Raw genomic sequence first — 22545 nt, forward strand, 5'->3', positions numbered from 1 at the left:
GGTTGCATATTGAATAAATTTTGAAGAGGTCCCACGCTTAAATACTTATAAATACTTATGGTATGATAAACTTGAAGCATAAAGTGAAAATTAAAGAATGAAAATCTGCCAAAACAGTAAAAAAAATTTTAAGAGTGATTCGTTGCATGCAACGGAATGAAATTCGATCCAGAAATTTTCCATGTTTTTCATTAATGAAAACTTGAGTTGACCAACAAAGAAAAACTGGACTTGTGAGTTCAATAATGTGTAGGAAAAATCATACACATATTTATGTACATACATATGTACATAACGTAATCATACCTCATTCTCTCCCACCAGGGTTCGTAAAGTTGTTTTTAATTGGTGTCTTTCTTTGCAAAACTCCCCAATAATTAGGGCATGGTTAAGGACATAAATCACCAAGGAACAGACACTCATTAAATAAATTTTCGACAGCAATGTTGACAGTCTTTACATACATACATGCATATAGCTAGAACAGTGTGGTATTTCCATAACCATGTGGTTGTAAGCTAATGCATTTATGATACATTTCGAGCAACTACATATATTTACACGATAGGATACATAAATATTAACCTATCCAACGGCGCACAATGGGCCAGGGGCCCAAAAATGTGGCCATTAAGGCAGTGTCTTGAATTGGCTATTCTCATATACCATTGTGTACTACATAACCAACTTGTCCTCGGTGCATAATATTAAATTAAACGTTACACCCACTCAGGAGAACCAAGGGGTTATACCTTTTCAAATACATTACGGAGATAGGGTAAATACATTTTCTAACATCTCCGCTCATCTCCGGGCTCAATTGACTCCCTATTGACGTCATTCGGTAACCAGTAGTATGATAAGTATTCCCTGCTGCGTATAGCTGCGGTAACCCCTATCTGGTCTAACCACACCCACTCAAAGTTGTTGAAATCAAGAAATCAAATTCAAGCTAAATTGGTATATTTTATCCAACTCAAAGCATACTCTGGCATGCAATATGCCATAACCATGCCAGGCGGTCACAGGGACAAATTTTCATTGTCAAAATCACACCCCCCAGGGGGTGTGGCCATCATAAACATATTTAATCTAGGTGAATATAGGCATGCGACATATCGTTCTTCTCGGCTATCAAAGGAGATTACTATGGGGAACAATAAATTTAAAAATCACATCTCCAGGGGGTGTGGCCATTGCACTGTTAGCCAGATTTTACGAATTCTGGTGAAAAATATATATAGGCCTCACTTAAAGTCATAAAAATAATTGTTTGCGTAAAAGTATAAAGTAAAATATGGGCTACCAAAGGTAATGTTTAATAGCAAACTCGCACACCCCCAGGGGGTGTCGCAATCAACGCTATTTTTAGTCTAAGTAGACCCAGGCATGCAACCTGTCATTCTTCTGGATTATATGAGGAGATTAGGATTCAGAGCACTAAATTCAAAAAGCACACCCCCCTGGGGTGTAGATATCATCGCCTACATATTTTTGTCTAACTAGGGATACCTTTTCTATGATAGTTGAAAAATGAGTTCTAATTTAACTTTTTGCATGCACCATGATATGTTTTGATTGCAAAGTGCAAAAATTTTTATGCAAAACCAATTTGCTAATTTTTTAATAGCCTTCAAAGTTGCCGAAAGTGGGGGTGGAATAGGCGGAGTGGGAGCGTGTGGAGATGGGGGCGGTCGTGCCCCCCACCATACACTCATCGTCAATATGCATCAACTATGCAAAACAACAATTTGTACTTACCCCTATAAAACTCATCCGATCTATTTATTGTTGCATAAGTTGACATTTTAGGGAAACGTCGTCTAGTTTGATACAAATTTGACTTAACACTGTCGTAAAACTTTACAATCTTTATCATTTCCTCGAGATTATAATTATTATGTTCGATACTTTCAGTCTCCCATTCCTGCGATGACAATTCTTCGGAACTTGTGTCGGTTTGAGCATCACTGTCACCGTAAATGTCAATTTCATCGTCACTGGAAATTTCCAATGCATCGAGCGTTTCGCATGTACTGGTTGAAAAATGAAGTAAATTTACGATTAAAATCAGTCCTTCACTTGCTAAGTCGTTAAGATTTAAACCACTGTCAATTATAGGTACTCCAGCGGTGTCATATTTTAGTTTTGCTAATTCTAGTAATAATTCGCATACTTTAATGATTTTCGCCATATTTAGAGTGGTAATTGCTAATATGATTACTTAATTGAACAATTTTCAGAGAATTTTTAACAAAAGAGAAAGAGCAGATGTCTAAAATAACAATAGGATTTAAGTAAAGAACGTCCGGGAATGAATGGGAATGCGCGCTCTAGCGAGTATATTGACAAATCAATAAACCCGCGAACTATAATAATTTAAATTTCTGAAAGCCCACTTCATTAGGGTCAATTTGGTATATCACTCTTAAATTTCAAAAATGGATAAGGGTAGAAGAAGCTTGTTTGAAAGGGAGCTGTTAGCAAAACGAGTGATGGAGTTCTACAACACGACAGCCAACCGAGACTCCAAGGTGACCTGGAACTTTTTTAAGCAGGAAGGAATTCCAAGTTCAAATGTGTATTCCTACATAAAAAAGTTCAAGGATTCCGAAAATGTGCAATTCAAGAAGCCAGGTGGTCGTCCGGCGAAGCTAGCGACCACTCGAGTGAAAAATAGAATTGAAAAAATTTTCAAAACCAAGCCATCAACGTCAGTAGCTGTAGCTGCCAGGAAAGTCAAAATTTCCAAAAGCTACCTGGGGGAAATTAAGGTCCATAAATTAGGAATCAAAGCAAGGACCAAAAAACCTGCACCAAATTACAAGCCCGTACAAGAAAGTCGGATCAAGGATTGCTGTCAAAAATTGTTGAAGAAAATGCGTGGAAAAGTAGTGATCCTGGATGACGAAACGTATGTTCCGGTTGACCCTTCAAATCTTCCAGGGCGCCATTTTTTTCATAGCTCGGATCCCTCTGAAGTGGCTTATGAAGAAAAAGTACGAAAAAAAGACAAATTTCCAAAGAAATATTGCATTTGGCAATGCATCTCCAGTCACGGACATGTATCAGACCCGGTAGTTCTCGAAGGGAATATCAATCAAGATATTTATCTGAAAAATTGCGTCAAGGCTGGATTGGAAGCATTTATTAATAGGTGTCACAAAAATGATAAAGTTTTGTTTTGGCCTGACCTCGCCACTTGTCACTATGCAAAGAAAGTGACCGAGTACCTCAGAAAGAAAAATATTGATTTCGTACCAAAAGATATCAACCCACCTAATGTACCCCAACTCCGCCCAATCGAAAAATTCTGGGCACGTTCTAAGTCAGTATACTCCCGGCTTCAAGATGTGCCTGACACCTTTCGAAAATTCAAAGGACGATGGAAGAAAATCACCTCGGAAGTGGCAAAAACTTCGGGAAAAAATTTAATGAAAAATCTTCGCAAGAAAATCGAACTAGTCGCCAACGGGGGTGTGGCGGCCTTAGCTATTAATTAAATTATGTAGGTACATATTTGGTATTATACATATGCAAAAAGTTTAAAATTCCGATAACTCATTGTGATTTTATGACCACATTTTCAGACCATTCCCATTCATTCCCGGACGTTCTTTATTTGGTGCGCAAACCGGGCAAACTGATCTTCGAACTTCGCACAATGCCATCAACATGCATCAATTTTTTTCATTCACTTAACTAAATTTTCTTACAATTAATTAAATTTCAAGTAAACATAACTTACTAAATTTATCAAACATAAGTTACTGATGGATTTCCTTGGGTCACACATATCATAATGACCGTCACAGGTGGTTAGCGTATAGTGGGGGGCACGACCGCCCCCCATCTCCACACGCTCCCACTCCGCCTATTCCACCCCCACTTTCGCCAACTTTGAAGGCTATTAAAAAATTAGCAAATTGGTTATGCAGAAAAATTTTTGCACTTTGCAATCAAAACATATCATGGTGCATGCAAAAAGTTAAATTAGAACTCATTTTTCAACTATCATAGAAAGGGTATCCCTAGTAAGTAACCCCATGATCTCGTTATGCTTAACAACATTGACAAATAAAATTCGGATTAATTTTCAAATTATTGACCGATTTTCAAAGTTATGACTGTTTGGAAACGTTAGGTCAATGGGCGAAATATATATTTCCAGATTTTATAAATTCGACCACACCCGCTCGAGATTAATAAGCTCACAAAGTCAAAGAAATTGTAGTACAACATAATTAATGAATATCGCTAAATTTCAAACCCTATAAATCGAACTGCATGTCGAAAAAATACTTCGACACCGTGGGAACTACCAGCAATGTTCAAATGGTCACATGCCACACCCCTAGTGGGTGTGGCCCTCGGCGACTTTTCGATTTTAACGAAACCATGTCATGTGGTATGTTATTTACCTCAGCTCGACAATGGGGATTCGACACGGTATCTAAGATTGGGAAACAGCCATGGTGGGTGTGGTTCTCAGAAAAGTTTCGATTTTAATAAAACCATGAAATGTGTTACATCATGTTTCGCAGCTCGGCGAGGGGATCCGGACAGAATTATTTGATTTTTGAAACCACGCCCCCAGTGTCGTTCAGCGACTTGTTTTGTCCGATTTTAAATTACACCCACACCGAAATAGCAGCACCGATATTTTTACGTTTCCATCAAGGCTCGTGTTTTCGGTTGCGGCGGTTTTGAGTGCATTTTCAGGTCAAATTTAAATTTGTCAAAAATTTTAATGTTTTATCATTTTAACGCTATATTAACAACGAAAGAAAAAAAAATTTTTTCTCAAAAATTACTCAAAATAAAATTATGAAAATACGTTTCTGAAAATTTAAAACTTTGCATCTATTTCCGAATTTTGAAAAATGCAACAAGAAATTGTAAAAAATTACAATTTTTGAAAATGGCTTTTTCTTAATTTAATGCAATTCAAATTATTTTGTAGAAATCCCCTCGTTTAGTTAAGATATATGATGTATTACATGACATGACATGATATAGTTAGAATTTAAAACTCGCTGCAAGCTGATTTTATGAATTCCGTCGAAGCCCCCTTGTCGAGCTGAGAAAAATTATATAACACATAGCATGGTTTTCTTAAAATCGACAATTTACTTTGGGCCACACCCACTGGGGTTGTGGTGGCAAAATTTTAATTACTCTGTCGAGATCGTCTCGTCTAGCTGAGAAAAATGATATATCACATGACATTGTTTCATTAAAATCGAAAAGTCGCCGAGGACCAAACCCACTGGGGGTGTGGCATGTGACTATTAAAGATTTGCTCATATAATATATGCCTTAGGTTATCGTTTCACAGCAAAATCTAATTACTGTTTCTTCAAATTCGGCTCCTATATATTTTTGGCCCAAATTTATTAAATCTGGCCCATAGTGCGGCGGCATGGATGGATTAGTCGAAATACACAAAATATCAGAAATTTAGAAAAATGTACACTCTGATCTTGTTTTAGAGAGAGGCGTGCCATCACTATTATTATGTATGTACATCATCTCATCTCAATGACCTCGCGTTATGCTTCGAGGTAAATTCTTTGCAGAAACAGCTTGTGTTAAAGTTGGCCATATAAATAAATTCTTCTTCTATCCCATATTTATTAAATGTTTGCTTGATATAATTGTTGACAATTGTCTAAAAATTTTGAAACCGCTGGCATTAAAAAGCTGAATATCCTTCATCTACATACAAATGTAGAGAAGAAGAAGCCTAAAATATTTTACGTGTTTTAAATCCATGTTAAATCTAACTAAGAGTGCGGTAACTATTTTTTAATACCATTTTTAAAAAAATTAGTGACGAAATGACGAATAAACGAAATGGAAAAAATACTCGTGTTCGTTCCTTCCCAACTGTGTATCAGACTCCAGCCCCTGTAATATCTTGACAAATATTTATTATTGTCCTGCACACATAAGTTTAGAAAAATAACTCATAACGGAGGCCTCGTAGTGCATTAAACTTGATTTTGATTAAGCTATAAATACACTTAATAAAAATAAGTAAAATTTACTTAAACATGTAAAACTTATCCGAAGTTTTGCAAAATTTATCAATTCGTAAGAAGAAATTTTGGACAAATTTTGCATAATGGTTGGATAAATTTTAATTAAATTTTCAAAAATTTTCTATTAAAAATACTACAAAATGTTTAAAATATTAAAAATTAAATTACATGTAAAATTAATTTACAATTAAATTTTGATATATTTAGTGGTGCACTCTAAGAAACCTGGTGATAACTATCACCGCGCGGTGGTCATATGTGACTCTACCGGAATGGTGACAGCTGCAACCACCGAACGGTGACAACTGCACCACCGCACGGTGATTGATCATCACTAAGCTGGTGATGGGCATCCACCCTCCGGTGGTCTTCTGCCACCTGCCGGTAGAGTCACATATGACCACCGCGCTGGTGATAAAATTTCTTAGAGTGTGGTGTAAAGACATGATTGGGGGTTCGGGGCATTCTTAAATATGAAAAATATGATTGCCTCACATTTACATAACACTAATAACTTACCCTTACGAATTTATTTAATAGAATATTCCTGCCTTGACTGCTCAAATAGTGGAAGAATTGACTTCATGGTGCAACGATTCAATGAACTTCCATTTCTCGAAAAGGAGGACAGGATTGCGGTCGCGGCGAAGGTCGTGTTCCAAAAAGCTATCGAGGATATCCACTCTTCCTTAAAATTTGTTACGTTTGTGAGCCATGTTATTAACATTATTTTTTATAACTGAATTATTATTTATCTGTACATACATATGCTTTTGAAAAGATTCATTTAGTTTGTGCGAAACAAGGCAGCAAGTTCAAGGAGCTGATTACAGACTTATTTTTCGAATACCTTCAATATCAAAGGGTCGTGGGGGACGATGTCAGACGTAGTAAAATCGGTGGCGTCCAGTTGCTTGGAGAATTGTTCGTCTTGCAACCTTCGATCTCCTACCAGGGAGTTGTGGAGTGCGTGGAGATGATGATGTGTAGGTTATGGTTTTTCTATTTAAGCTAGGCACGGTTCTTTAATAATTTATCTCCACTAAATTGAGAGGTAGTTGCAATGTGTGAAACAGAGAGTCGGTTATCCGACATTCGGATAAAGTATTCATCCGAACCAAATCATTCGGTTCGAATATTTTTACAACCGGAAAATTCGGATTCTGTTCGGATGGATCCGAAAAATTGTCCAACTGACATTTTATTCTCACTTCACAGCCTCCAGAGTTGACGACAATCTTCAAGATTTATGCCAGCTTTTGACCATCGTCGGGAAGAAATTGGAGGAGGAGACAAATTTTATATCAGAAAGAGTGAAATCCATTAAATCTGGTGCCAATTTCCCCATGCCGACATACGTCCCAAATCCTGACTGGATGGAAACACAATTTCAAGCTTTAGGAAAATATGCGGAAGACACAAATTTGTCCGGCGAGACGCGTAAAAAATTGGAGGTTAGCGATTTCTCAGTATGTACATACAATTTTGAGAAGTCTTTTAATAAAAAAAATTTATTCTTGCCAAGGATTTGATTCGTCTGAAAGAAACCGGTTGGATAAATGTTGAAGGTGGAATTTGTTAAAATGCGTTCAATCCGCCACCAATTTTAGGAAATATTCCCAAGATGCGGTTCCATCCAATACATGGACGCCACCGTTTAAATCGTCGCCAAAGTCTGTCACGACGAGCTTTTCTCTTGGACCAACTTCGAGACAAATGAATATGTAATAATATGAAAATTATATTTTTCCAATTAACAAATTTAAAGAGAAATCAGAATTATATATAATGTCATGTCAGGTCGCTGATATTTAATTAAATGCATAGTATCAAATTCACCAAACTTTTATTGATAAAAAATAATGTCACTAATTTTGTATATATTCATAAAAGTGTTCCACAGGCTTAGCGAAATTTGGTAAATTAATTTCATGATTACATATTAATCCATACCTGAGGCATCCATATTGTTAGACCTACGATTTTTAAATTTTAAAATGCTGCTCATCGGGCTTATAACTAGTGATTAAATAAATTGCCGTCCACATATGTATTTAGTACGTACCACTTGAGCCTAAGAATATGTCAGATTTCCGAGAAAATGAGAGAAAAATATAAATTCGTGAAAATACTACCAATTTACAGAGGTGAAAACTGCATTGCGATTCTTGAGACGGAAGCCAGAGCGAGGTGCTCGTCTCACATCAAATTCTCGCACGAATACATTCGAATTTTTCATTCATGAAATTTGCATACAAAGTCACTTTGATTTTTAGCTTTTTACTATATATGTACCTATTTAGGAAACCTATAGTAGATATCTAAGGGACGACTAGCGCAGGTTTCTAAAAATTTCAAAGCATAATTTATTCATATTTATGATCATTAAACAAATAACGTGTACATAAATATGTATGAATACATTTGTACGTACGTACAGTCTACATAAATGCATGCATGCACATATGTTCTGTACATATTTGGTTTAACATTGCATGCACTCTATACATGCAGTTATGTAGAACATGCATTCTTCCTATATCCAGGAATTTTCTATCTTTCTACATGCATTGTATTTACATGAAAACTTTTTGTTAACAAACAAAGAAAAACTGAACTTGCGAGTGTGGGGTAGGCATAAATGCATGCACAAAGGAATCAAGCCCCTCTCATTCACAAGGTGCCAGGGTTCCCATCACGAGAGTAGTTTTTGCTTCGTGTCGTCGTTCCCAAAATTCATTAAAGCATGATTAAGGTGACAAAAGATAGAAAGGAATTTTTCAGAAATGTTTACCATCTTTATTAAAGCAGTGTGGTATATTTCACAGCATATAGTACAGTAACAGCACTATTGCTGTACCATAACCACAACCATATGAATACATGGAATAGTGGTAAGGTAGTATATTTATTACGCATTTCACGTAAACTACGTATGTATGCATAACATTACACTATACTCATTACAGGTACATAACAAGTATGGTGTGTCTGAACTGAATTACACGAAATATCGGAAATTCACACAATAATTGTCAACTGTTTGAATATATTTATGTATGTATATGCAGAACCCTGGCTTGGTGAGTGAATGGTGTGTACCATGCCATCCCTACTATCATTTTGGCCTCGCTTTGTGGCACATTCTCTGCAGCTGTGGAATACTCTTAAAACAAAGTTTGTTATACAGATATTTAGTTCTCCTATCGCAAACTTATTAAATATTGTAAAAAACAAGACACAATAAAAATGCATTTTACAATTTAGTGCATAAAATTTTGAAGCGCAGAGTATTTAAAAGAAGCTCGATATATTTCATTTACATTGACCCCAAGATCATCAATATTTTCAATGTTTTGTGCGTCCTTATTAAAACTAATTGTGCAGACAGCAACTATTTGTAAATATTAATTAAGAACTGTTAACGTTTTAATCAAGTACATATTTTGACAAAACATGATGAATCTACCAAGTAGAGGAGTCGTTCATAGTCATCCGTTCCCTGCAGGACAGGAAAATCTTCCAGTTGTGGTAAGATTTTTGCAAATATTTACTTTATATATGTTGCATAACGCCCGGTTTGTACTTTCACCGTTCGTCGCCTAATGAATGATATAAATAGTTGGGATAGAATCGCCTACATCATCTATGTTATTGAGCGGCGAACGGTAGAAGTAAAAATACCGGGTGGTTAAGGGGCTCTTCATAAATTATGCAACGCGATTAGGGGCAATGAGGGGTCAAAATCTCCAGTAATATCATGTTTATGTGACAAGTTTTACAGGGGGCATAGAAAATCGTAATTTTTGAGTTATATAATTTATGTACGGTCCCCAACCTAAAATTATCTGTAACCTCTCCGAATTTGACAAAATTAGTGTCAATCAATTACAACTTAAATTTACACTAAAGAATATCTGCCAATAAAAAATCAAATCTCACAAAAATTAAATCACGCTTTAAACAATTTACCCCCCTGAATTTAGAACATCCCAAACTTGACTGCTCAAATTGTAAACGGATTAACAACCTATAATATCGAATCCATGGTGAAACGATTCAAGGAACTTCCTTTCCTCGGCAGCGAAGAAAATATCACCGTTGCGGCGAAAATGGTTTTTGAAAAGGCGATCGAAGATGTCCCCTCGTCCACGAAGTTCGTCACGTTTGTGAGAATATTACAATTAAATACATACATATTTAGATCACTTATTGAATTGTTTTGCTAAAATATTTTCCTATTTAAAAGATTCATTTAGTGTGCAAAAAGCAGAAAAGTATTACCGAAAAAAGGTTCAAGGTGCTCATTACAGACTTGTGCTTCCAAAACCTTCAGCATCGAAGGGTGGGTGGGGGTGCCAATAACAGGCGTGGGACGCTGCAGTTAATGGGGGAATTGTTCGTCTTGCACCAAGCGATGTATCACCAGGGAATATTTGAATGTGTGGAGATGCTTATGTGTAAGTTGAAGTCCTACAATTATGCACGTTTTTGCAGAGTCGTAAACTTGAAGCTGTAGGGCGAGTACATTTAATAAATTCAGATTGATTAGACATCTTTTTTCATGTATTTTCAGCTTCAAAGACTGATGATAATCTTCAAGATTTGTGCTATCTCTTGCTCATCGCTGGGAAGCAGTTGGAACAGCAGACAAACTTTATATCTGATCGGGTGAAATCCATTCAATCCGGTGCCACTCTTCCCATGCCGAAATTTGTTCCTCACCCGGACTGGATGGAGGCACAATTTCGTGTTTTAAACAAATGTTCAGAGGACCCAAGTTTATCCGGCGAGACGCGTAGCAAATTGCATGTGAGCAATTTTTTACAAAAATTATTAGAAGCATTGTAAAAACATAAAATTTTGTTCTTTTCAAGGACGTGATTCGCCAGAAACAATTCGGTTGGAAATTTATAGTGGATCGAATCCAGCAAAATCAGTCCAATCCCCCACCGAAAATTTCAAAATCTTTCCAAGACGCATTTCCTCCCAAGTCAGGGACGCCATCGTTTAAATCGTCGCAAGAATCTGTAAGCTCGAGCTCTTCTTTTGGACCAGCTTCGAGACAAACGACGCTATCAAATTCAACAACGTCGTTGAAATCAAATTCATCCGAAGTTATGAGCAAGCCAGTCTCGTCAACAAAATTTGATAGTCCAGGTTCTTCTAAATCGCAAATCAATACGAAACCGAAGACTGTACCTGTGCCGGTGGTACCCAAAGATTTATCCAACTTGGTAAGGTTTCTCTTAAAACTAGACTCTAAATAAAAATAAGTAAAATTTACTCAAGGTTGTGTTAAAAAGAGGATGACACAAGCAAAAGATAAAATTTGCCCAATGTTGGGTAAATTTTACGGTTTGCTTCTGTCATCCTCTTTTTTTACACAACCTTGAGGAAATTTTATTCATTTTTATCTATAGTGTATTTATGTAATCCTGGCCTTTTGAAAAATATGTGCACTTTGAATTCTGAATTAAGTAAACTATACTAAATCTAGGGTAACGTTGACTTGAGAAAGAGTAAAGCTTACCCTGGATATAGTGTATTTTACTTACCAAGAATTGAAAGTACGTAGAATTGAAAGTGCACTTATTTTTCAAAATCGTAACATTTTATGTATGTATGATGATTCTGCGACATAAAAAGTATATTTGCTTATTACCCGTAGAAACCGGAAGATGCCATGGTTCACATACTGAAAACCCTTCATGCCGGGAATGTTCCCGCTGTCGCTCTAAAAATCACAAACTTGCCCTTCGCCGACGATTTCGAGCGTGTCTACGCCATGGTCAGCAATATGTTGGATAGATCTGAGAAGGATTCATCTTTTCTGGCAGGTTTGCATACTCAGGTAAATTTTGGGTTATGTACGGCGTATCACAACTGGACCAGCTCGATTTTTGATTAGTCTCGGAATTTTCTTTTTTTCCCAATTGTATATTGTTTACCAAATTAAAATAATTTGAAGTTGCCGAGTGAGATCATGCTGACGTAATGTAAACGCATCTTAAAAATTTGACTAAATCTGAATATTTTGCTGCTACAAATCCAAATTAAAAATTATTACAACTACAAATTATAATTTTACACCTAAATTTTATATCGATCCAACGATTTAATTTAGCTTTAATTTAATAATTTTTTAGGTGGAAAACGAGCTAGCCCAACTTGAAAAGGATAATAGTACAGTTTCCAATAATGGAATGTAAGAGAACTACAGCTTTTAAGCATATATTTGGCTAATAATTTGTGACATTTTTACATATTTACTAGAGTTTCTTCCCCTGCCGTGCAACAAGATGATAAGGAAACCCAAACAAGTCAAAAGTTAACTGTTGATGCGGAAGTTGCAACCGATTCGGATTTTCTCGCTTATCCGGTGGTCAGACCTGAAGGGGATATTACGCCGAAGTCGTCACAGTATGGGAATCCTGTGGAGATCGGAGGTGACCTACAACCAGAAGCAAACTGGCAGAAAATGGTCGGGTCACTATTAACGCCCAATTCCATGGCACCCCCTGCACCTGCGCTGAAGTATCTCTCGATGTACTCGAATTACGACAGGATGTTGCAAAAATTGGGTGAAGAAGACGCCGAAGACCTCAATATGGAGATATGTAACCTCATTTTTCAAAGACTGAAGCTACGCGGAGGAAAATTAGGTGGTCGATAAAATTCTAACGTGTCAGGTGTGGACACAATTGAAAACTATCGCCAATGGATAGGGACTGATTATATAAATTAAATAATAAATCAGGATTGTTCAGTAAATTAATGATTCTTACTTTTGTTGACTTGTTATCCAACAAATTGCAAATGCATTATGCAAAAATTTGAAACATCAAATTTGAAACAACAAATCAAATTTCAATTTTATTTTTAACCTTTCCTGAGGAAAGTTTCCTCACACAAATTTATATATGAATTTCACACCCCGATTCATTTTAAATAATCGTCTAGTTCTGGGGTCTCTGCACGTTCGCGGTGTATTGTCCCCCCATATTTCCGGCGGGGTCGTAATGAGCAACGACAATTTTAAAGCTGCCATTGACCGCATAACCCATCCCGAGTCGGGCCGAGCTCTTCCACACGACCTGGCTAAAATGCCCGGCAGCGGGTTGAAACGCATTTTTGCTATAGTCGTACTTGGGTTCCTCGTTGTACCACATGTCGGTCGAGGTGACACCCGCCTTTTCTGCGGTTGCCCCGAGACCACTCCCACTCGCCAAATTTTCTCCATAGTTATGACCAAATTTCTCTCGGCAGATGTGCGCCATCTGTTTTTTGGAGGCGAGGTAATCCGCACATTTTTGGGCGGAGGTGTTCACCTGAGAATAAAGTTGTTCTTTTATGTATTGAAGCTGGATTAGTTAATTAACCTTTTCGTTACTTACATCATCCGCCAATGCTAACGCTGGCGAGCCATGTTTCGACCTGTACTTGTTATGCGCGGTCAACGATGCGGTTCGCCAGTTCGCTAATGAGGTTGAAATTATATTAATTTATTACACAAAATTTTATTATTTTAAAGTCCAGTTTAAACCCAACTATTTTCTACCACGTGACAAAATTCGGGGTAAAATAAAAATCGTTCAATAACCAAAGGTCAATAAGTAATGCTGGGTCAGTCGATTGGAATCGTTATCTTTGAACTGAATTTTAATATATGTACTCACTTGCTTGTGCATTAGCCTGGAATGCAACGGCCAACAAGACCAGAGCGACGGATGGGTAGATTTGCATAGTGAAATGAGATAGTTTGTACTTCAATGTGCTTAAAATGGATCAAGTAATTCGTTTTTATATCAGTTGGTTCCATTCTTCATATTTGAAACATCTGTTACCACAACCATTCCAGGAATAAATTGGGAAAATTAATAAATTAAATTTTTGTTCGAATTGGTGGTCTTTTTTAGCAGCAGTTTATGAGTTCTTCCACAGTTAGATATGTGCATATTTAATGATCCGAACACAGTATGTACATATACGTACATATATATCCATGTACAGTAGAACTGTAGTTGCGAGTCACCGCATTCGCATAAATCATACTAAATATGTACAACATATATATCCATTCCATCTTCGGCGACACGGACTTTCCATGTTTAATTCATGCATATAAGTGTCTGTAAACTCCCTCGTTAGTACGTCGAAATATGTATGAACCCGCGCCAATAATTGAGGTGACCCACAACAATAATTCTACCATATTGAATTAGTTAATCATCCCGTCAAGAGATTGAAGGTATTGTGCTAATATTTATTATTAACAAAATAGCAAACTAATCGAATTTATTACACCCGTGTTGACCTCGAATTTACTACAAAGTCGACTCGGGCATATGAACATCCTTCGAATATAAATCTTCTGATTCAATTTAAATGTGTGCACGAGTTAATTTGGTAAATATTTCAAGGTAAACAGTTATTTCTGAACTTGTCAAGTTTTCACCTGTACATACATATAATCTAATGCTATGCAAGGTAAATATGATTCATAACCTTAAATTGGTTTGGAAGTATATAAATAATCGGTAAAATGTCATCTTCTTGACAGCACAGGGACATATTTGTAATTTGTTAACAAAATACGGAGGTTGAATTTGTATCATGAAAACACTGACACATATTCACCACAACTTGCGAATCCAGAGGATGAAGGGTGAAGAATTGATTTATGATTGCACATATGCGGTGAAGTACACATACATACGGGTGTACACAATTTTAGTTTTACAGAAGTACGTATGTTTATGTAATAAATAGGTCCTGTGCTTTTATTGCTACACAAAACAATGACAAAGGTTCTGAACACATATGTACAAGTACAGTTTGTTGGTTAAGGAAAAAGTATGGAATATAAACTACGTTCTTAATTTTACATATATATTTATTAGCTTTGAAAGTGTTTTGGTACTTAACGCGGAATCATGTTCTTCAACATGTGGCTACACACCCACTTGTAAATATTAGTGAATACATGTGTACATATGTGCATACGTATAAAATTATGTACCTTATGTTCGAATTTGTTTAAAGTACAAAGATATAAATTAAATAAACTTTGACATATTCACATACGCGTGTACATACATTTTAGCTTTTTTAAATAATGATGCAAAACGTAATAATGAATACTCTGCAAATAAAATTGATAATCCAATGAGTAAAAGTCACAAATTTAACTCAAACCAAATTGATTCACCATAAGCGTTTAATTTAAGTACGTAAATATGCACAGTATGCAAATTTTAATGCAAGTTTAAACGAATTTTTTTTCAATTTTGGTATGGATTGAATGCCGATGCGGCTTTATAACCAACATTTAGTTAACTAATTGGACAGAAGTATCGGCCAATTGAATACATATCTCAATTTTTATTTAACCTTATTATGTGAGTTTTTAATCTAGTCACAACATTTTAAAACATAAATTTAAAACTTTGAAAGGCATTTATTGCCAAATATGCCATACATATTTATTACTAATTTTATACCATCAATTGATGCGTGTAGCTTGTTACATTGGGCTAGCAAAGACACACGTCCACCAAGGCCCTTTATTCGCACAAGTTCCACAAGTCAATCCACTGCAACCAACGTGACGATAATTTCCCAAGATGTTGGCCCGGTGTCCAGCCGAGTTCATCCAGGCATTCACCACGGCAGGGCAGTCGCCCTGACCGACGGCAATAATTTCGCCGACGCCACCCCAGTTGTAACCCGTGGCATCGAGTCGGCCACCAACTGACAGCTCTCCTGGGCACTGATGAGAGAAACAATTGGTACGCAGCATGTGGGAGTTGTGCTTGTAAGCGGCATCTTGCACCTGATCAAGTGATTATTAATTTAGTTAATTTAGCTACTTTATTATTTGTAATGCATTCAACCTGCAGATTGAAGGAGACTGGGTCAAGTCCATAACTTGCTCGGGCTTGGTTCAAGTTTGAGAGACAAATAGTGTTTTGAATGGTTTGATCATTTTGGGTTTGAATCGGGGTTCCAAAATATGATGAAGAATTGTTGATTTCCGAAAGTGGGGTCCCGATATCCTGCATGATAAAAACAGTTAATAGTAAACTTTTGAACCCGAATATATGTAGTGAAATAGTATAAGAAGTCCGAATGATTGACATTTCTTTTAAAATTACATTATGTACATACGACTTATCCTAAAAAATGGTTCATGAGTCGGCCTTACTTGGTACATAGATTTGGTTGGCAATTGTGTTACCAAATGCGCAGGCCAATGCGACGAGTAGGATGATTTGGATTGACGCCATCGTGTGAGTATTGTATGTAGAAAGTAGGTTCTTAACTCGCCAAGTTTGCAAGAAGATGTGATGCTCTCTCCATCTCGAACAACTCCATTTTATATAAAACTTGTTATCAACTGACGCGCAGCGACTAAACCTTGCTAATAAAAATTACGATCTCAAACTCTCGAACGGTCCTCAGTGTTGCGTAAAAAGTAAGTCAATATCTCGGTATTGGGAGCAATAAATATAAGGAGATGGAGAATTTATAAACAATTTGCTGGTTACAGGATTATAATAATTAATTGTAATAATCCATACAATGGGCAGGGTCATAATCCAGGTTTAATATAATCTCAAGGAACTCAAACGATTGTATAATTTTCTGTCATAATTATTGTGTACGGCTTATGCATCGTACTTTGTACAGATAAGGCATTTAATGACCCAGTTTTGTGCAAGATTGATTGGCATTCATTATGTACACATATTAAACCTGGGTTATGATCTGGCTCAATTTAGAGATTAGCAATTAATCAAGTATCTGGAAGGCATGAACAAATTTTTTATACACATATGTAACTTCATCCCCTATTATTGCCCTTTTTACTGAGAAATTGGCTCACATTTTACGCAATGTTGAGGAAGTTTGAAAGTTTGAGGTAGTCAGTTGGATTAGCAAGATTAATCTGCCCAATGTCATTTGATAACATACTCATACGTATATACATAGGTATATCTAAAACCTTGGGTTACGTGTCGTACATACATACCTAAATATGCTTGAACATCACGTTTTCGCCAAACATTCGCAACGCAAAACATTATTACACAAAAGTGAATACAAAACTAAAATTGTTTTTATTGCACGCAAGCCAGTCTTATAATTAACAAAATTACATTTCGGTCTATCTGTATCCTTATGATTTTAAATCCAGGCTGGGAATTAAAAAGTTTTGACCGTTTGAAAAATTTATTTCTGCACATTCCGCGAAATTACCTCATAAAATGTCAAATATCCATTTTACACGGCAATATCCTTTGACTATCTCCATCTAAAAACTTACAACTCTTCGAGACGTATGACTCGGGGGAAAGTTCCTTCTTAAACAGTATCCTACTAATAACAACAATTCTTCAATTTGTATCTATGTATGTATCCTTGTGGAAACATTGTATTCAATGCACACATATTCGGAAATTTGCTTGACAATCTTTATTGTCAAATTTAAGCACCCAATTGTTCTTAGTTTTCCATTAACTAATCGTAAACAACATTAAATTATTCAAGGAGGCTGAGCACGAACTTTTAATTTAAATTTTATCACAAACTCAGCTCTTACAGTGTCGGACAGATGTCTACGTCCACATAGTCGCGTCAATTTCATTTTCAAATTGTCACTGAACTACTGAACCAATTTTCATCATTGATATATCAAATTCTCACAAATTTAACGTAATTTCATAGCACATTATTAGTTTTCCGCTAAAAAATTTATTTTAGGCCAGAGATGTATTTTAATTCAAAATGAAAACAATTGGATGGACAAAAGTCAACGTCCAGTCAGAGAAAACATACAAAAAAAACTGTAATTTATAAGGAATGTTATAACAATTAATTTTTAATATTTGGTTGGGCCTCCGTTCGCTTTAAGGACGGCTTCAAGGCGTCGAGTCATTGAGTTTACCAAATTCTTGGTCACATCTTCAGAAATGGTTTCCCAAACTTCACGAATTCTGGATTTAAGGCCCGGAATTCCTGAAAAAGATTGTTTTCTTATTTCTCTTTCAATGTGGTCGCACAGATGCTCAATGGGATTCAAGTCTGGAGATTGGGGAGGCCATTCTAGCTTCGGAATTTTTTTTTCTTGAAGTATTCCATGGTGGACTTGGCAGAGTGTTTCGGATCGTTGTCTTGTTGGAAGGCAAATCGTCGTCCAAGTCCAAGTTTTCGAACAGATTCCTGGATATTACGGTCAAGTATTCCCTGGTACTTGTATTGGTCCATAATTCCGTCAATAAATTCCATTTTTCCTGCCCCACTTGAAGCCATGCATCCCCACACCATTACCGACCCGCCGCCGTGCTTAACTGTGGGGTTGAGATTTTTTGGATTCAAAGCTTCTTTTGGATATCTCCACACTCTAAGACGCCCATCTGACCCAAAGACATTGAACTTTGACTCGTCAGTCCATAAAATATGTCCCAGAATGTTTGTGGCTTGGAAATGTGGTCTCTGGCAAACTTCACTCGTTTGGTTGCATTCCTCGGTACAATAAGAGGCTTCCGGACTGCTCTGTGGGATTTCAAATTTCCCTTATTCAGTGTTCTTTGGATGGTCATAGGACTAACCTGTTTGCCGAACATCTCCTTGATCTCGGTAGATAGCTTTGGAGCACTAAGTGAGGGTGTAACGTTGACTTTGTTGAGCACGTGGCGTACTTCTCGGTGAGCCAAAATCGGTTTTCGACCACTTCTGACCTTGTTTTGGACTGAACCATTAGCTTTAAAGTTCTTAATGATTGTCTGGATGGTTGTCCTTGCTAATTTATACTTGGTCCATATTTGTCTCTGCGACAGCCCCCTTTTTGTCCACCCTTCCAGTCCTGAATGACAAGATCTCGAATAGCGATAGGAATTTCCTTGCGTGTCGACGCCATCATATTTTTCTGGAAGAAAATTATTTAAAAATTAATGCGGCATATGTTATTGATAGATTTATTAAGTTACCTGATTTTATAAATTGGAGAGATTTTTGTTGTTAACAATTAAAGTGAAGTGGACGTAGACTTTTGTCCGCTCAAATTTCATCCTCTCTCGCTCTGCACTATGATTCTCAGTTTTCCCAGAATTTTCAGAAATAACTCATATGTTTTATGAAATTACGTTAAATTTGTGAGAATTTGATATATCAATGATGAAAATTGGTTCAGTAGTTCAGTGACAATTTGAAAATGAAATTGACGCGACTATGTGGACGTAGACATCTGTCCGACACTGTAACAGAGCTCCATTAAATTGCTCAAACATACACATACTTTCAACTTCATGCAATTATGCTAATTAAAATACGCATGTATGTACATATGTACATACGAGGGGGGGGGGGAAGAAAAGTAATCGGCCTCGCCATGATCCGGTAACAAATTTGGGGTACTTTCCCTACTACTTTTAAATGTAGTCCGCTGCGAGGTTAACACACTTGGTCCGCTAAATTTCAAACGCTCTATCCCGATTTGATAAATGGTTTTCGAAGAAAAGTCAAAAACGCTGTTTTCACCTCATCAATCGTCGAAATCTCCTCCACCTGAGGTTTTTTTGAAAATGTCGAGATGTACACTAGTCACTAGAGGCCAGGTGTGGACTGTAAGGGAGATGAAATAATTTTGGCATTTTTTGGCGTAAAATGGCACCCTTCGAAAGTTTAGATTTTTTACTGGAAATTCGCCGTGAGCGTTTTCGTGAGCGACGGGATTTTTTTTCTCGTCTTTTCTCCACAACGGCATGGGTTAAAAATTCAAAACTGCGGTGTAATATCATATTACACCGCAGTTTTGAATTTTACAAAGTTTTGCATATTACTAATATGCACCAGGTATGGCCGTTTTCGGAGCCACAACGTCCAGTACCAGAAGTACTTCTGAGTTCCAAAACAGGTGGCCAAAGCCATCATAGCAACTTCTGTTCCCGGTTTGCTGCTTTGTGGGTGGGTACTTCCACTGCTTGGTGTTTTGTCTAATTTCAAGGTCATAATAATTAACCTAGGTTCATTACTCAGTGATTAAATGAAAAAAGAAGTACATGTTTCCGTTTTGACGGTCTAAATCAACGTAACAAACATGGGCTAAACTTTATCGATTTGGTCTGTTTCGTGGTTTTTGATCACATCGGATGATCTCCTAGACTCGGCCGTGACCGTGAATTTTTAAGCTGTGAGATCTGAGATATATATGAGTTTATCTTTCGCACCGACAAAAAAAGTGGAGCAAAATGACCCCCCTTCAAGGCGAGGCCGATTATTTATCTACCCCCCCCCTTGTATATGCGCACATACAATCTTGGTATTATCATTATTAAATATTTTTTGCAGATTGTTTTCTAAGCTTTTAAGCAAATGCAAGTCAAGTATTATGCTCTACCTATTTAGTTCCCTTGAGCATTTACATATTTACCACAGGTGCGAATCCGACACACAAAACGTTAGTTGCGTATACATAAAGTTTTCAAATATTTTGTACTGTGTGTTGTTTGTTCCTTTCATTCCCTCATAAGCGACATATTTTTCGTCCGATCTTAAGAAAATACTAAGATTATTAACCATTTTCACCTACTAAACTCTGTTTAATTTTGAGTTTGCCAAATTTCTTCTTCTTTGTAATAACTAGTTTCCTCTCGTCTGTTCGATATATTTCTAAATCTTTCATAGTGTAACCCAAAACTGTAGAATTGGGAACAATGGAGCCATCAAACCGTGAAGCCTCCGTCCGTCCTCATTCGTGTTGTTTAGCACAGTAAATTGCATTTCTATCGAACCCACAATAGCATTACCCGTTATCAATTTGGCATCTGTTCTCTCGCCCTATACCCCTTGTCGATATAACCTCGTTTTCAACAATATTTCAACCTCAAACCTACCAACTACCCGCAAAGTCCCAGTAACACTGACCAAGCAACCTTTTTCTATGCCTCGATCATCAGAAAATATCCACTCACAACTGGATATCCTCCAAAATAAAGGATGGCTTCGCGAAATCGTCATTCTATTTGTCACCATAAATTCGCCAAAATGCACAAAATCCCACCTAAAGTCGTTAGGTAATTGGATTACTACTCAAGGCGAACACCATTTCCAACTAAATAAGAAACATAAATTACACGTTTATCCTGAAGATTTTTATTTTATTTTAGTTCCAAGCAGCTACAAAATATTTGATTCCCATAAGAATTCCGTGAAATTTGCGGTGTTATTATTTCTCCCTCAAAATAAGGTGACATCCTGTTATCAAAAAACTATTCCACTTTTCCCAAATTTTGTCTGCACCACTTCCGGTAAGGATACAATTTTAATCACTCCTTCAAACTACCCGTCAAAATCGGAGCAGCATTGGGTCGACCAGTCAATGAGCGATGCAACCTCAGAAATCCTATTTACCGTGGCATTAGACAAACTTAATGCAACCAGACGTTTCGGAGTTGAACAATTCGACCTCCTTGGCTGCAACAAGGTTCTCACGGAAGCCTGTTTCTACCCGACCGGTGCCTACGAAAATAGATTCATACTTAGCGAGAAGAGATATCGGTAACAAATTGTCGTCACAGCTTTTCATGGATTCTCATTTTTCTCTTGCGCCCACTTTTCGAGAGGGGTTTCGTTTTCCCTGTATTTCGCTCCTTACGACTCAACCGTGTGGATTGTCACCGTTATCATGCTGCTCTTATCAATTTGCCTCCTCTCGTTAGGATTTTACCTTTTGGACAAACAATTCTACACAGTTGAACTATTCCTATACTTTTTCGGTTGCTTGATCGATGAGGTGAGTCACCTTCCGAAAAAATTGAGCACTTCGCTTCCCTTCAGATTCTTAAGTGTTCCCTGGCTCATGGTCGGCATGCTTCTAAGCACGTGCTACCTGAGCAGTTTCATAATTAATTTGAACTCACCCCTTCCCGGGGAACAGGGGGACACGTATGACAAAATTTCTTGTCAGGGGAAACCAACCGCAATGGTAAATACCTCTATGCTTTATAAAAGAGGGATGAGCGCATTGTTTTCCACGAAGCGCAACAAGACCGCGGAATTGAGAAATCCCGCGGGTGGATTCTGCTATACAATTTTGTCTCAATTTGTCCAAACAACTTTGAGAACTAGGAAGAATTTCTATGAAGAATACAAATTTACCTATTACTTTTATCACAATATTTTCAAGCGTTCTAGTCACTCTTTATGCCCACCGCATTTACTTCGGTTACTGTATTCCATGATGAATCCAAGGATTCGCTTTTACCCGGGGAAATTAGGACTGTCCGACAATGCAACCCCAAACCAAGTAAATCGGATGATTGAGGAGGAAATTTTGCAGTGTGAGAGATTCGCTTATGGCGGACCGTCGAGAGAAATCGACGCCTACTATGGGTATCTGAAGAGAAATTATCCCGTTAAAAAATGGTATCGCCGGGAGAACATAATTTTTGAAATCCCGGTCGGATTTATGCTTCAAGTTTGGCGGGAATCACGCATG

General features: G+C 37.1%; 4 protein-coding genes across 5 annotated transcripts; 2 read left to right on the plus strand and 2 right to left on the minus strand.

The window, feature by feature from the left end:
* The first annotated feature begins 5615 nt into the window (after positions 1-5615).
* LOC118437349 lies at positions 5616-8150 on the plus strand. Of its 2 annotated transcripts, XM_035856299.1 has the most exons (5): positions 5616-5797; positions 6585-6751; positions 6826-7030; positions 7263-7498; positions 7570-8150. In XM_035856299.1, exons 2-5 carry the CDS (start codon positions 6629-6631, stop codon positions 7624-7626), a joined length of 621 nt encoding a protein of 206 aa, XP_035712192.1. In that variant the 5' UTR covers positions 5616-5797; positions 6585-6628; the 3' UTR covers positions 7627-8150. The 2 variants fall into 2 exon arrangements, with proteins under 2 accessions (XP_035712192.1, XP_035712191.1); XM_035856298.1 differs by lacking the exon at positions 5616-5797 and having other exon boundaries at positions 6264-6751.
* Positions 8151-9178: 1028 nt separating this feature from the next.
* LOC110855664 lies at positions 9179-12822 on the plus strand. The gene is made up of 8 exons (XM_022104076.2): positions 9179-9575; positions 10031-10213; positions 10294-10504; positions 10621-10856; positions 10922-11281; positions 11716-11898; positions 12194-12252; positions 12321-12822. Exons 1-8 carry the CDS (start codon positions 9501-9503, stop codon positions 12718-12720), a joined length of 1707 nt encoding a protein of 568 aa, XP_021959768.2. The 5' UTR covers positions 9179-9500; the 3' UTR covers positions 12721-12822.
* Positions 12823-12893: 71 nt separating this feature from the next.
* On the minus strand, positions 12894-13845 carry LOC110855665 (Golgi-associated plant pathogenesis-related protein 1). The gene is made up of 3 exons (XM_022104077.2): positions 13724-13845; positions 13442-13524; positions 12894-13375 (listed from the first exon to the last, which is right to left on the minus strand). Exons 1-3 carry the CDS (start codon positions 13788-13790, stop codon positions 13004-13006), a joined length of 522 nt encoding a protein of 173 aa, XP_021959769.1. The 5' UTR covers positions 13791-13845; the 3' UTR covers positions 12894-13003.
* A 1725-nt stretch (positions 13846-15570) lies between these two features.
* Positions 15571-16291, minus strand: LOC118437487 (uncharacterized protein YkwD-like). The gene is made up of 2 exons (XM_035856514.1): positions 15941-16291; positions 15571-15879 (listed from the first exon to the last, which is right to left on the minus strand). The coding sequence occupies exons 1-2, from the start codon at positions 16184-16186 to the stop codon at positions 15571-15573; spliced, it is 555 nt and encodes a 184-aa protein (XP_035712407.1). The 5' UTR covers positions 16187-16291.
* Positions 16292-22545: the final 6254 nt, after the last annotated feature.

The sequence above is a fragment of the Folsomia candida genome, unplaced genomic scaffold (genome assembly GCF_002217175.1).
Source record: "Folsomia candida strain VU population unplaced genomic scaffold, ASM221717v1 Fcan01_Sc013, whole genome shotgun sequence".
In the NCBI taxonomy this organism is placed as follows: domain Eukaryota; kingdom Metazoa; phylum Arthropoda; class Collembola; order Entomobryomorpha; family Isotomidae; genus Folsomia; species Folsomia candida.